The sequence below is a fragment of the Trifolium pratense genome, linkage group LG3 (genome assembly GCF_020283565.1).
Source record: "Trifolium pratense cultivar HEN17-A07 linkage group LG3, ARS_RC_1.1, whole genome shotgun sequence".
Taxonomy (NCBI): domain Eukaryota; kingdom Viridiplantae; phylum Streptophyta; class Magnoliopsida; order Fabales; family Fabaceae; genus Trifolium; species Trifolium pratense.
In genome coordinates this window covers 23,026,399-23,041,803 of record NC_060061.1, presented here as the reverse complement: position 1 = coordinate 23,041,803, position 15,405 = coordinate 23,026,399, and the positions used below count along the sequence as shown (strand labels likewise).

Here is a 15,405-nt window from a genome sequence, read left to right as displayed (position 1 = left end):
GAGCTTAGGCACAGTCCAAAGAGAAACTATATATACTTAATACTTAATTGACGGAACTAATTTAGCATAATATATAGTGTAGGGATCTATAATAATAATAATAATAATAATAATAATAATAATAATAATAATAATAATAATAATCTAACAACAAAATAATAAAATATAAACAAACTACTTCACAAAACATAAAATGGGAAAATGAATGGTACCGAGCAAAAGAAGACGTGAAATATAGAATACTAGCAATAAATATTGGGACCATGAGAATTGAGAAAGATCCCGTGAATAACACACCCGAGTCAAATTATAGTTTTTGTTGTTCACTACTAGTAATAAATAATTTAAAATAATAATATATGCAAGTGGCATGAAGAAAGAGACAAAACATGAAAGACAAAATCAACTGTATTTCGTTTTGTAATGTTACATTTTCTTAATCCCATGATTTTCTTGTCCCCAATATCGTTTTAACACTGTAATACTGATTAGATTAAAGCTTAATTGATCATCTTCGAATATATGCTGGGCCCGGTATCAACAACAACCACAGAAATGAAATATATATACACTAATACTAGTAGCACTATAATAGCTAATATATATACTATAGTATAAACTACTATTTTGTCAAAATAATACTGTAGACTATAGTATTAAAACCGTGGAGAGAGAAGAAGGTTAACCATTTGGCAGATTCAATCGATCCTGTCGTTTTGCCTAGTTAGAATACAATCTTGTAGTTTTGTCCGGTTAGATTTTATGGTGTAATTTTCATGAAACTTTTGAGAAGGGAAAGAGAGTTTTTGAAAAAAGAAGCAGTAAGTGGAAACTGGAAAGAATAGAATATTTTTGGAAAGGAAAGTTTCGGGAGATTCATTTTTCTTCATAACTCAAAATCTTATTAATATAGAGGGAACTCAGAAGGTTTGAACATGTACGTTAAAGATGTACTTTATCTCCAGGGTACATGGTTCGATTCCCACTGAAGGCAAAAACTCTACTAGTGAGAAGAGTACAAAAAATCGTGAGGAAGTCGAGATTGCCTACTAAATATGTAGAAAAAAAACCGGACGGTTACATTGCAGGTCAAACTCTTCCATCTAATGTCATTTGTGGTTGGGGGGATACCAAATGTGGAGAAAGCTAACGATTATCATAAAACACCATTAAGAATAAGCTACGCATCAAGCAAATTAGTAGCACCCACAAATAGATCTTTTTATTGGGAAAAGATCATTGCATTTTTCAAATTGAATAACTTATTTGATACATGGAGGTACACTCTCAGAAAGATCATTACCAAGTTGCATGCAACGAAGTTGACGGGAAGGCGGCAGCATCAACATTTATTTTAAGTTTCCCCGGTGAAAATTACATCAGGATGTTAAGCATCAATGGTTGGGAGCAAGCAACTAGCAGACGCCATTTTCCAGTCACTCCACAAGAACCACAACGTAAGTTGAATGGTTGATATTAAGCAGCCAGAAACATTGAATAACTCACAAAAGATGCGAAAGATGCCAGATATATTTAATTTATTGATTTATCTTGTTGATATCCATAACTCGATTTTACATTAAGGAATTTGCAAGACTTCCACCCCTCCATAATCAATTCTAGTGAAAAGATGCCAAACATGTTATTTCATATTTTATTATATACTCCCTTCGTTTTCGTATAAGTGTCAAGTTCTACCATATTCAGTGTTTTTAACAAACTGTCCAGTTTATGTTTTCAAATTGAATAACTTCTTTGATACGTGGAAGGCGGCAGCATCAACATTTATTTTAAGTTTCCCCGGTGAAAATTACATCAGGATGTTAAGCATCAATGGTTGGGAGCAAGCAACTAGCAGACGCCATTTTCCAGTCACTCCACAAGAACCACAACGTAAGTTGAATGGTTGATATTAAGCAGCCAGAAACATTGAATAATTCACAAAAGATGCGAAAGATGCCAGATATATTTAATTTATTGAGTTCTCTTGTTGATATCCATAACTCGACGATTTTACATTAAGGAATTTATAAGACTTCCACCCCTCATTAATCAATTCTAGTGAAAAGATGCCAAACATGTTATTTCATATTTTATTATATTTTTTTTATTTTATTTTTTGCTAATATATATCAAAAAATCTTTTTTTGCATTAGTTGAAGACTTGAAGTTGAAATAACTTCGTCTTCTAAGGTGAAAACTTTTAAATACCAAATCCAGATGAATTATCCCCCAAATCTTACAAGTTTTGGCCATCATATCTTTAGAGGGTGGATCCCAAAATAGGAAACAAAGGTGAACCCGCCAATTTTACCGATATTGCTGCCTTATCAACTAGCTCTCCAATTTTTCAGTAAACGTCTGCCCACAAACCTAGGTCAGAACAGATGCGTACTACCTCCTTAGCACCCTCCCAGCAAGCCACCTTCTGAGATGTACTATGCAATACTATCCAAATTCATTTTCACCCCCACCTCCTCTCAACTGTTTTTACCTTACAAGAACCCAACACCTCCATCTATTATGTAAAAGTATTCAAACCAGCACCTATATGGTTTCGCATCATCAGAAAAATTGGGTTCCATCAGCAAAACATACAAGGGAGTGGTTGGGAAAGCACTTAAATTTGGTTCATGAAAAGGAAAATTGAAAAGGAAGGAAGGTAACAAGAAGTGCTATGAACATAGGAGAGATAAAATCATAACAGTAAAATTAAAGACGCTACTCACAAGGAAACAGACCAACATACAGTGGAAACCTGCTATAACCAGTCAAGAGCATTCAACGCAAAACTAGTTGGAGGACTAAGGATCAGATCCATATTAGGGGTTCCCATTGGAGGAAAAAAAAAAGACTATTTTTGTTAATTACCCATTTTTGGTATTAAAAAATTCTCCTAAATCTAAAACACGGCATACTTCATTGTCTAATATATTCAGAGGGGAAAATCCGACATTAGAACATTGGTCCAACATCTCAAACTTGCCTTTTCATTAATCTGAGGGCAATTACTACGACTTTCTACAGAGCACAAGAAGACCGCAATTGACTAACTCAATTAAGAACAATCTAAAAATTTAAAATAAAATAAAATAAAAAATAATAAAGTAGTAATTACCTACAGCAAGACAAAACAAAATTAGCGAAAAACTTCTTCCAGTCTAAACGCATATGACAGAACAATATGTAGCACAAGAAAACCATGATCGACTAACTCAGTTAAGAACGAATCTGAAATTTTTTAAAAACATAACATAGCAATTACCTACAGTGCGACAAAACAAAATTAGTGAAAACAAATTTCCAGTCTAAAAGCAAATGAATAAACAATATGTAGCAGGCCCTTGCAATATAAACTTCAAACTTAAATTGAGTCAATGTAACTATTAAAACAAGGCAAAATCATCATAATTTTAACATTTTCACGATGCACTAAACTCAATGCTTATGATTAACCAAAACTTAAAATCAGAAGGAAAAAAAATAGGAGAAAACATGGTACAGTTCCACGTCATGAATTATTTGGGTATTCTGCTCCATCCATCTCACTGCTTTTAGTGATGAGACTTGGCCTCAGCTTTCTGTTGAGACTTGGCTTTTGACTGAAAGTATAAAAATGCGATAACAGGAATCAGACATCAATGAAGGTACGCTTAAAAGAAGACAGCAGTTCTTGAAATTGCACAATAATCATAAAAGATGTTGAAGCGAGCATCCTAAATTTCTTACATAATCTAGAAATAACTAATATGGGAGGTGTTCAGCACTAGAGTAGAGACAAGGGTGCACTAAACCGGCTTGTAAATAACAAAACACATGGAGATGCATAACATGCCATTATATTAGTATACTACATCTGTCCCTATATGTAAAACACTGTTGATAAAATCATGAGCTTTAAGAACATAAATAGTAGTATAATCCCGTTTAGAATTGGTATTGTTTTACAAATTTACCTCTTTAGATTTATGTTTTTATCAGTGTTTATTATAAGTTGCAGGAAAAAATGTAACATAATTCCATGTATGTTGGTAAAGAAATAGCTACTGCATTTGAAAATTTTAAAAGGGTCTTTGTAAAAATAAAGAAAAATCTGAAAAAGGTCCTATATTTAGGGATGGAGTAGTTATAAAAGTACATCAGAACCTTTTCAGATTTGACTACAAGACTACAACACAGCACATAATGTTTACCAACATCAGGTGACTACATAACATTTGGCAAGGGCTTCTTCAAAAAACATTTGGCAAGGTTATGATACAAGCTTACGTATACTCACGAACAGCAAGCATATGCAGCTCGGAGCTCAATTGTTGGTGGTGTTTTTGTCATATTTTAACGAACAAAATATTAAAAACCAAAACATATTATTCTGAATAAAACATGTGGACTCTGGAGTTTATTATGCTAAAATTGGTCTCCTAGATAGACATCACAACGTAAGTATGCGGATGATTACATGGGGTTGGGCGGGTACTCAAATAGTCGCCTTACCCATACTGAATACTTAGTACGGAACTGGTAAGTATCGAGTCCATATGGCTACATAGCTAAGACTCACTTATCACTCAAGTACAAATTAGTCCATGCTAAAGTTGTTTGGCTTGTTACTAAATAAAAAAAATTACAGAATTTACGGTACAACACTACAACTTGAGTGAGAAATTGTAAATTTTTGTTATTATAATTTTCACAATTCATTGGATTTTTATGCATTATATATACCCTTTCATACTGAAATTGTAATTTAAAAATTTCGTTGAACAATCAGACCATATCATAAAACACACAGCATCACTCAATCAATGGACCGATCAAAGGAACTAATTCAACCTAACACTGCAGATCTAGCTCGAAATGGTATGAAAAAGACACGAAAACAAAATTTATATTAATATTGAAATCATATGTATTGAAAAATAGTCACATGAACTGCAATTAAGATCAACATTGATTTCTAATTCAATTTAGATGAAAATTCAAAATTGAAATCAGATCGCTAAAACACAGTGCGAAATTGGTAAAATACCTTAAGGTACTTGAGCTTAATGGATCCATAAACAACGCCGAAGGATAAAGCAGAAGCTCTAGCGACCTATCAATACAGAAAACACATAAATAAATAAAAAATCGTAACAATTCAATTGGTAAAGAAAACAAAAAAGAAGGGGAATTAGGGTTTTACCAAAGCTAAGGTGCTGGTACCAGAATAAGGATTTAGTGGTGGTGCCATGAGATCGATTCTTGTTGAACGAAGAAAAAAGGAACGATTCGAACGAGGAACGATACACTCGTCTTGTTCACAACTCTCGATTTAACTATCGAACCCTAGAGAGTGGAGAATGAGAAAGAGAAAAAGAGAAGGTTAGTTGCAGTTTAAACGATGTCGTTTTGTGAACCGCAATCTTTTACTTTTTCTTTCTTATTATTTTTTGACCCGGACCCGATAGTACTGGGCCGCAAGTTGAGATCCAAATATTTGCACTAGCTATGCCTAATACAACACTTCCTTTATTGTGGGAAAAATCACTCTTCTTCTGCCCCCAATTTTTACCAACTGACCATATAAACTTATTTTTTTGTGTTAACTTTCTAATTCTCATAAAAAAAGAGTATGATTGTTTTGAGTTCGGCTAGATATAAATAAAATTTGATTAACAATTATTTTACCTAATAATTAAACTTTGATTCTCAAAAATAATTCATTTTTAGGTGAGTTCATACAATATAACGGAGTCAAGACTATTTTTATGGGATGCATATTTTTAATATACATATATATTTTCCACCATAATATATTATTATGTATTAGTGGTGGTATTCGTCAAAACAAGTGTATTAGTGGTAGTATAGGTGTTTGTTCATTTCATTTTTTGTTACAAAAATGGAGTTTGAATATGAAATTTTGCAATGATATTATTGGGTTTTGTTGAAAATGGAGAGGAAAAGCTAAAATAGAAGACCGAGGTTCAAACTCTTATCATTGGCTACATATAGTTGCGGTTCCTTATCATAGATCACATTACAAAATTGATATAAGCCTGATTTTTAAAATAAGGGATCAAAATTTTAAAAAAATAAAAATAGGGGGACTAAATTTATTTAAGCCAATAAATTAATATTTCAGCTATATGTTAATTGATGGGGCAAATGTGGATGTAAAGTTATTCGGTACCCACCAAGACGTATCCATTAGTAAAAACGAGAAAGGATTCTCTCAAGTGCAAAAAACAATTGAGGAAATAAGTGTTTCAAAAATATATTAACAATAATTTTTTTTAATTAATCCTTTGATTCTCGGGAGAATGAGTCATTCGGTTGTGATGTAACTAAAGTTTGACTAATAATTGTTCCGCCAATTTTTATTTTATTGTTATTATTTGAAGGCAAATGCTAATAAGTGCCATAGAGATATTTATTAAGAAACTAAATATAAAAAATTCCTTTAAAAAATTGTGTATTCTAACACCTTAAAAAGTAAAAAAAAATATCTTTTCAAGAGAAAATTCTCTTCTATTTTCTTTTTTAGTTTCTTAATAATAGATACTTGTTAGCAAAACCCTTATTTAAAATGTAAAAAAGAAAATTGTGCAAAAATATCAACTTTTAGATATTAAATTTTACACAAGTACGATGTTGTGGTAATAATTAATTTTTTTTTGACAAATCTATGCATTGCAAGTCCCGGGCACATGTACATATTACATGGTAGTAGTAGCAAATTCAAACTGAAGTGGGGGCTCCAGCCCACAGAGTCATATACATGGAATTGGATCCTCTCCATCCCCAACTCTCTCCTTCTCTCTCATTCTCCAAATATTGACCCCTAGATTAATCTCATGGTCCAAAATTTAAAACATAATAAAATTAGAAAATCAAGTATACTATTTAAATTCCTTTTGACCAAAATCCTTAAATCTGATCGATTCCACCAATGCTTATTCAAGGTGACCGGTGACCGGTTACCGGCGACGCAGCGGTGGGTGAGGAGGCAGTTGCAACGAAAACACGGCAGCTGAAGCGCCACGATCAGCAACGCAACAGAACGCTGGCAACGAGGAAGACAGACGGCGATGAACGGTGCGACGACAGTGACTCTGCCTCACCCCTCACTATTTCTTACATGCACTGGTTATAGAAGGGAAGGGGTGAACGAGGAACATAAACGGGGAACGTCATTCACTGGTTTTGCAGTAAAAATATTTTAAATAGGCAGTTACAATCGACAGAAAAGTATAGAAAATGTTTGCCATTGTCATAAATTAATTGTTTGCTTTTTGTGTAAAAAGAAATTGTTTGTTGTATGGTATATGTATATGGGTTAAAACTGTTAGACGGGAATTTGTAGATTTGATTTAATTAGTTGCTTTAGAATGGAGCTGCTTGAATTTCTCATCTTGGTTGGTAAGATTAAAAGAGGGAGTGTCCAAGATGATGGTGTTTGAAAGGAAAATTAAATGTGTTTGTTGAAGGTCACCACCATCGATTTTTAATTGCAGGTTTTGTTGTGGAAGAGAAAGAGGATGAATAGGATATCATGTCTTTTAGTTTCTCATCCATTGGATTCATCTAATGGCCAAGACTTGGAGAAGGAGAGAGAAAGAGAGAGTTGGGGAAGGAGAGAATCCAGATCCCATATACATGGCTTCGTCCCTGTTAGTGGCTATAGCGATGCTATTTTATGTAAAATTTTGTCCCCATTTCCAAACCTTTTTCGAATGATTTTCTTCTTCATCCTCATCTTCACGGAAAAAAAATCTCATCTTCGGATTTCAAACGGGACAATCCCCACGAAAATCTTCCTTCTTGAGGTCATAGGTTGGATACAACATTGTAAACCAAAAAATATATAAAACACATAAACAAAAAACATTATATAGAAAGTCCGTAAAAAAACATGGGGTGTGGGGTGGTTGCGTTAGAACTGAGATGGGTGGTTTTATTTTTTTTTTTTAAAAAACTAAAATGAGATATATATTAACTGAAGAAAAACAGTCTCCTCAGTACAAGGTGTGCCAAGATAGACTACCAAAGTTTACAATGGGACCAAGAAAGAAATACAACAATCATCATCATAAGGCTCAAACATAACAAATGACTAGACCACCAACTATGGTAGTTTGAAACTAGAGTAACACTCGTCGTCTTCAACCACCTATAGGAAAAAAGTTTGATCTTGTCCAACAACTGAATAAGAGTACTGGTTGAGCCTGTACACAATCTATGATTTCTTTCTGTCCAAATAACCCACACGCTAGCGAGCCAAATAAGTTGCAGAAAAGAACGACGCGCGCGAGATCCACCAGCTAAATAAGTGAACTGAACGAAATGATCCCGTATAGTAGTAGAATTCGTCGATGGAATGCCAATCCAAGTGCACACTAAAGCCCAAAGAGAACCAAAACAACTACAAGAGATAAATAAGTGATAAGCTGACTCTGCCTCCCCACATCCAGAAATGCATAAATGTGCTGCAGATGATAAAATGCCTCGAGAAATCAGGTTGGACTTTGTAGGTAACCTGTCCCGCAATAATCGCCACACAAATATGGAAACCTTCAATGGGACCTGAGAATGCCAAATGAGGTGTTCTGCATCATCCATAGTGACCGAATCAAGAGTAGTCAAAAGCTCATAAGCTCCCCGGACAGTGTAACCTGTATCAGGATCTGAGATGAGGCGAGGTGACACTAGTACAGAAAGGGGTTTTAACTACTGGCTTTTATTTAAAATAATGGGGATTCCACGTCGGATTTTCTAATTCCCCGTAGTGGAATATGGAGTTTTCACGTCTGTTGAAGCTGAATATCAGTAGTGGTATGTTTGGTTTCCAATTTTTAATTAAAAATGGGGATTCCACGTCGGTTTTGCAAATTCTCAGAAGTGAAAAGTTAGGATTTCACGTATGTTCTTTATCAAAACCGACGTGAAATCTATTACTTTTTTAAAATAAAAAAAAAATTGATGCTGCTGCAATACTTTTTTTTAAAAGGCCAAGAGCAATTTATTAAAATAGACATAAGGTATGCCATGAAAACACGTCAAGATACAACTATAGTTTCAATTACCACCAGTGTTTTAAAAACCGGACCGAACCGGCCGGTCGGACCGGTCGAACCGGAAACCGGAGCCTTTCCAGTCTGGTTCATATGTTAGATCGTCCATGCAGTTGGACCGATGGGAACCGGAAAAAACCGGAAAAAACCGGGAAAACCGGTGAACCGGCGGTTTGATTACACCCGTTTTTATTTTCTACCAAAACAACGTCGTTTTGTTATATTTTTTTTTTTTTCAAGATACTGTTTTGTTATTATTAATAATTAAAAAAATGAAATAGAAAAATTAAAATAAATCAGAATGAAAATAGAAATGAGAAACAGAGACAAGTTGTTAGCGTTTGGAGATTCAGAAACAGAGACTCGGATTCAGAGAGATCAAAGATGAGAAAATAGCAAGCGACATGAGAATTGAGTTTATGGTAGCAGACATGAACGGATCCACTTTCAAGGAAAAAGATGTGAAAGAAGAAAATTAGAATTAAATATGGACTTGCAATCTCACATAGAAAAAGAAAGAAGAAAAATGCAGTACATAGTAATAAAGGAAAAGTGAAGTGAGATAGAAGTGACGGCTGCAAAACATGTAGCAAATATTATATCTACAGTTTAGGGTTTGTAACTTTATATCACATGGTTTGGGCTTTTTTAATACATGAATTCAAAATAGCCCAATTTAGATGCCGTTCATTTTTTCCATATACAAAATTAGGTGTATCCTAAATAATATGATCTTTATGAATATAATATTATTTTTTTTACATAATATTACAGTATATATATTTATATTACTATTACACTCGCCACCAAAACAAATCACATGTTTATATTATAGATAATTTTTTTAAATGGGTGTGTTTATGAAATTTTCAAAATTTCATATTTTTTAATAGAGACCGGTTCAATAACTATATAGAGACCGGTTCATTTTATCGGTTTAATCCGATTTAATTCGGTCTATTATGCAGTTCGACCAGTGACCCAGTGGTTCGACCAATGAACCAGTGACCCAGTATCATCACTGGTTCGATAACCGGTCCGGTTTTTAAAACACTGATTACCACACAACTGAAACTTAATGTCTCAATAATCAACCATTAATATGAAATATTATAGAATCAAATTTCCTACCAAATCAAAAATAATTCTGTTACAAACTTTTCATGAAACTAAATTACAAAAATTGTAACTATCTCTTAACAAAATCAAACAATGCTAACTACGAAAAGACTAGCCTAAACAAAGCTAACCAAACAGCACAAGCTCTAGTACTACTAGTAAGTGTAGCACTTATAAGCCTACATATAATTGAATTAATAGACTGGTTGCAATGCCCAATCTTTGCTTTCCGGTTGTAGATGTATCTTGGCGGAGCAATCAACGTTACATCTAAAACCTGAATTAACAACATAAAAAACATTTAGTTGATAATGAAAACAGTGACAGGAAAATGAATTATAAAATGAATTGAATTTAATTCAATCCTTTCAAATTTTAGTCAGTCTCAAATGCAATGGAGCCACAACAAACACATTGTCAAGAATAGAACAGGAAGATGCAACTTTGAAATATCAAAGGAAGTACATAGTTATGCAATAACATGTGTCCCTGGTGATATGGAGAACTATATTTTAAAATTGAAACCAACAGTACTTCAAAATTATGTTCAACATATGGAGACACAATATAAGTTGAGACCCAATACAGTGAATGTGATAACCAGATCAAAAGACTTTACCGTTTTGGGGACGGAATGGAACGGAGGGGAAGATGAGCTATCATCTCCTGGTAAGCATATTCATCCTTCTCAGTCAACTGAACAATCCCATCAAGTACAAGAACTTTCCCATAAGTTAATGACTGTAAAAAGAAGATAAGTGTTAATCATTTCTCACTTATAGGTAGAATCAAAGAGAACAATATAGGAAGATGCAAAAACATGGTTACCAAAGACCAACACCAAACTGACCAATCATGCTAACATCAGCACCAGCCTGCAATGCCTCCATGAATTCCTTGGTTCCAGACCTAGCAATAGTACCCAAGTTGTTCACCAAATCTATAAAAAAGAAACACCTAAAAGGAACTTTCAGAGAGGTTCCAAATCGTAATTGCAAATGAACACCACTTATAATGTACTATGTTTAGATTTAAACAAGCTTAACAGGATTACATCTTTCCACCATAATATTAACATAAGCTACAATTCAAAACATCCACAAAATCATGATGCCAATTTGAATATCGAATTCATTGCCAATTCAAACATACACAATATTCTAATAAACGAGGAATTATGACATTACCTGCTTTGATCATGCCAATGCCATTGTCTATGATGGACAGAGTCTTGTTGGCTTTGTCAGGCACAATCCTAATGAAAAGCTCTGGTTGAGCATCAAGCTTGCTCTTATCAGTCAAACCCTCAAAACGAATTTTGTCCAAAGCCTTTTGCATCAAAAACTAGATCCAAAAACACTGTTGGTGAAAGTTGAATTGCATAAACCTCATGAAACAAACATGCTTATTGAGAGAAATATTGACAATACTCATTACAGAAACTAATTCAATTTAATAAATAGTAATGTCAAAGGCTTATTGAGACCTCTTGGTACTCTGACTCTTCCTTGTACAATATTTTTTCTACCTTGATTGAATGAGCTTCTCCTGATGATAGACACGCATCAAAACCACCAACAGTCGTCATATACAAACACATAAAAATCACCGAAATTAGAGAAATTTCATAAACCCTAAAAAAAATGAAAACGAAATTACATAAACACTAAAAAAAACGAAAAACGAAATTGCATAAACCCTAAGTTTAACATAAACCCCAATTGCATAAACCCTAAAAAGAGAAATTAGATCGAAGAATGAAATTACCTGAGAACAAAATTAGAACGAAGAATGAAATTAGAACGAAATTACCTGAGAACACGATTTGGGGAACGATTTGAGGTTGGCCGGTTTCAAGAAGAACGATTTGAGGAACAATTTGAGGTTGGTCGGTTTCAAGGTGAACGTTTCGAAGAAGAAGAACGATTTGAGGAACGATTTGGGGAACGTGACTTGGGGTTTCAATCGATTTAGGGTTATTTCGAAGAAGAAGAAGAAGGTGATTTGTGTTTGCGCTTAGTATATGTGTGTGGTACGAGATCGAGGAACCCTTTCTAGTAAGTGGTAACAAATTTAACTACCGTGAAAAACCAAATCAGTAGTGAAATTCAATTAAAAAAAAATTCAACGTAATTACAACATTGTCACCATGTCTACTTTTCACTACTGATTTAAGAAAACCAGTAGTGAAATCTCTTGTCTATGAACTTTTCACTACTGGTATTTAAATATCTGTAGTGGAATCCTTTGGTCAATTGTGTTTCACTACTGGTATTCGCATATCAGTAGTGGAATCCCGTATCCAAAAGTCTTTTTTCTAGTAGTGTGATGTGATGGTGGGGTTGGCGCGTTCAGTGGTGATGGGTGGCGTTTGGTGCTGGTGCCGCCGATATTTGGTTGATGTAGTGTGCAGTTGTTTTCTAGGATACTTGATTCTCTGACCGCTTTCCAAATCTGTTGAGATTTGCAGGATTATTTTTGAGTCTCTGTTGGTGTCCAAATATGTTGAGATTTGCAGGTTTCTTGTGTTTCTGATTGACCTCCTCCGCGTCGGTGTTCACTGTTTTGAGGTGGTCTGCGAGCTGAGACTGATTTGCCGGTTGCAGCCGCGTGTGTTAGCTCTGTTGTCGTATGGATTGTAGGTATCATTCTACCATTGTCTCATCAACTTTTAGCCTGGAGGAGCTGTTTTTTGGATTCTGATGGGTCAATCACTTTTGATTCGAGATAGGGAGTTAGAGTTGATCTAGTGGCAACTTTTGGGGCTGGGTTGGTGTCTTCTGGTGACTTGAAATCTGAAGGGTGCTTTTTGATTTTGAGATTAGGAGGCTATTAGGTGGTGCTTGTTTTAGTGTTTATTTTTTACGTTCCGCATATATACGGCGCCCTGTTATATAGTTACTTTTATACCGGTCTATGTTCGTCTATTTATTGGCAAGGTTTCATCAAGGTGTTATGTCAGTTTTTTACTATCTATCTAATCGATCTTATCCAACTTGAAATTTTGTTTTTAAATACAATTTTGTGTCACTCTATTTTGTGCTGGTATACATAAAGTGAAGAAAAGGTTTATAGAGATTGTATCGGGTAGTCAGCAATATTTTTTATTTTTTGTTATAAATTATTATTTTTTGTTATAAATTATAAAAGGCCAATTTTATCCTTAGCTTTTGCTGTGCCATTGCTGATACTGATAGCAATTTAGATAAAAAAATTAACATAAAGTTACACAATTATTGCCAATATACAACATCATCCGGTTGTGAAATACATAACGTGGTATTCCCGTGAACATAGTTTAGTTGGTATGTACAATGCACTATATATTTAGAAGTCATAATCCGAACACTAAACATGTCAGTTATTTATCTTTAAGATGAATTTTTTATTCGCTAAACTATTTAACCGAAAAAAAAGTATTATTTTTCGTAAGATAGTTTAATTAGTACACTCCCTCTTCTCAAAAATTTGATGAACATACATGTTAAGATATAATAAATTTAGATAGGTTTATTTATGTAGTACAATTTTACCTTTAATTCACTTTATAGAAGAAACGTTTATTTGTTCCCGTGAGTTTAGCTCAATTAGTAGGGATATCGCATTTAATATACAAGGGTTGTGGTTCGAACCCCGAACATCCCACTTATCCATCATGAGAGTGGAATTTCTAATCACTATGTTACTCGACCAAAAAAAAAAGAAACATTCATTTAATACATGCTTTTGGGACAAAACTAAAATGCTAAGAAGACCAAAGATTAGAGACAGAGGAAGTAGCTACTAGAAATATTATTAGACGGTTTGGAATTCAAACTCCAAATTCTTCGCTTCTTCGCACTTATGTTAATCTAGCCACTAAGTTACTGAACAAAACAAAAAGGTTCACTCTAGAGTATAAGTAAATAATACAGTATCAATTGCTAATTAAATCAAATGTACTCTATATATTATAGATATGTCATAACAAATCATTTGTTGTTTCAATCACAACCCTTAATGATTGACTATTAGGGTTTACTCCAACATCACGCTCTATTCAGGATGGATGAGTCAAACTCATTCGTGATGGCCCTCATAAAAGTTCAGTTCATCTCTCAGGTATGTGGCGAACTCATATGTAATAGTAATGATATTTTGTATGGGTAGCTTTGCCCACAAAATTGGCTCTTGTGGTACGCTCCATGCTGATATGTGGGGCATGTATATTGGAATGAAATTAGCTCGAAGACCGTGAATTACTCATCTTCAAGTGCAAAGTGATTCAAAGGTTTTAGTAGACATGGTAACGAGAAATTGCAAGTTTAACGGAAGGATTTCGACTTTGATCAGGTGCATTTGCAATCTCAAGAACTTGGATTGCCAAGTTCAGATTAGCCATACATAGCAAGAAGGAAATAAATTTGCTGATTGATTAGTTAATTCATTCTAACCTTGAACTCTTTTGATTTTCATATTTTTTAGACTCCTTCTCGAGAGTCACAAAGTCTAACTTTTTAAGACATTTTCGACGTTTATATGCCTCAGAGTGTTCGTTTAGTTTCTTAGTTTCTTTTGCTTTTGGGGCTTGATATCTAGATTTTTTTCCCAAAATATACCCCTCTCCCTCTCTTATTTCCCGTAATACCCCCCTCACAATTTTTTTTCCCGTAATGCACCTCTGACAGAAGACCAACTGGGTAGCACCATTTGAAATGGCGCCATGGCCATGTGATAGCGCCATTCTGAATGGCAACATTGACTGCTTTTCTGTTTTTTCTGTGTCCCCTGTACCAGACTGCTTTTCCCAAGATCATGCCATTTGAAATGGCGCTATCACACAAGCATCAAGCCATTCAAAATGGCGCTATGCTCCTTGCTGTTTTTTCCAGACGCGCGCGTGGCTTGCTGCATTAGGAGGAGATTTGAAATTTTTTTGAATGCATGGGAGGGAGAGAAAGAAAAGAGTTTTGTTTGAAAATTTTTTAATTTTTTTTTTATTTGATTTTTTTTATTTGATGAACAAATATTCGATGAATAAAGAAATTGTTTTTTTTTATTTGATGGAAAAAAATTTATTACAAGACGATTATATAAATAAATAATTAATTACAAACAAAACACTAAAATTCCTAATGTCTATGATGGCCTCCGGTGCCACAAGGTGGAGGACCTGCATTCCTCGGATGTCCTCGTCCATATAATTCCTCTTCCGCATTTGTATCGTCCCTGTTAAGAAAGTTCTCGAGTT

General features: G+C 34.2%; 2 protein-coding genes across 2 annotated transcripts; both read right to left on the bottom strand.

Annotated features, from left to right (window-relative positions):
* Nucleotides 1–3,286: 3,286 nt before the first annotated feature.
* Nucleotides 3,287–5,383, bottom strand: LOC123915919. The gene is made up of 3 exons (XM_045967200.1): nt 5,186–5,383; nt 5,030–5,095; nt 3,287–3,602 (listed from the first exon to the last, which is right to left on the bottom strand). The coding sequence occupies exons 1-3, from the start codon at nt 5,231–5,233 to the stop codon at nt 3,555–3,557; spliced, it is 162 nt and encodes a 53-aa protein (XP_045823156.1). The 5' UTR covers nt 5,234–5,383; the 3' UTR covers nt 3,287–3,554.
* Nucleotides 5,384–10,166: 4,783 nt separating this feature from the next.
* LOC123914795 (chaperone protein HtpG-like) lies at nt 10,167–14,556 on the bottom strand. Its single transcript, XM_045965970.1, has 7 exons — nt 14,458–14,556; nt 11,988–12,252; nt 11,662–11,723; nt 11,363–11,519; nt 11,004–11,115; nt 10,795–10,916; nt 10,167–10,452 (listed from the first exon to the last, which is right to left on the bottom strand). Exons 1-6 carry the CDS (start codon nt 14,554–14,556, stop codon nt 10,910–10,912), a joined length of 702 nt encoding a protein of 233 aa, XP_045821926.1. The 3' UTR covers nt 10,167–10,452; nt 10,795–10,909.
* Between the last annotated feature and the right edge of the window lie 849 nt (nt 14,557–15,405).

What these genes read in the sequence shown, in the direction of transcription:
- LOC123915919 (XM_045967200.1), bottom strand. Translation starts at nt 5,233, where the DNA reads ATGGCACCACCACTAAATCCTTATTCTGGTACCAGCACCTTAGCTTTG. An exon ending in GTACCAGCACCTTAGCTTTG is followed by an intron (nt 5,096 to 5,185) that starts GTAAAACCCTAA and finishes CTGTATTGATAG; the next exon opens with GTCGCTAGAGCTTCTGCTTT. An exon ending in TTAAGCTCAAGTACCTTAAG is followed by an intron (nt 3,603 to 5,029) that starts GTATTTTACCAA and finishes TTATACTTTCAG; the next exon opens with TCAAAAGCCAAGTCTCAACA.
- LOC123914795 (XM_045965970.1), bottom strand. Translation starts at nt 14,556, where the DNA reads ATGGCTAATCTGAACTTGGCAATCCAAGTTCTTGAGATTGCAAATGCA. An exon ending in TTGCAATTTCTCGTTACCAT is followed by an intron (nt 12,253 to 14,457) that starts GTCTACTAAAAC and finishes TTTTCACGGTAG; the next exon opens with TTAAATTTGTTACCACTTAC. An exon ending in TCCCCAAATCGTGTTCTCAG is followed by an intron (nt 11,724 to 11,987) that starts GTAATTTCGTTC and finishes GTCTATCATCAG; the next exon opens with GAGAAGCTCATTCAATCAAG.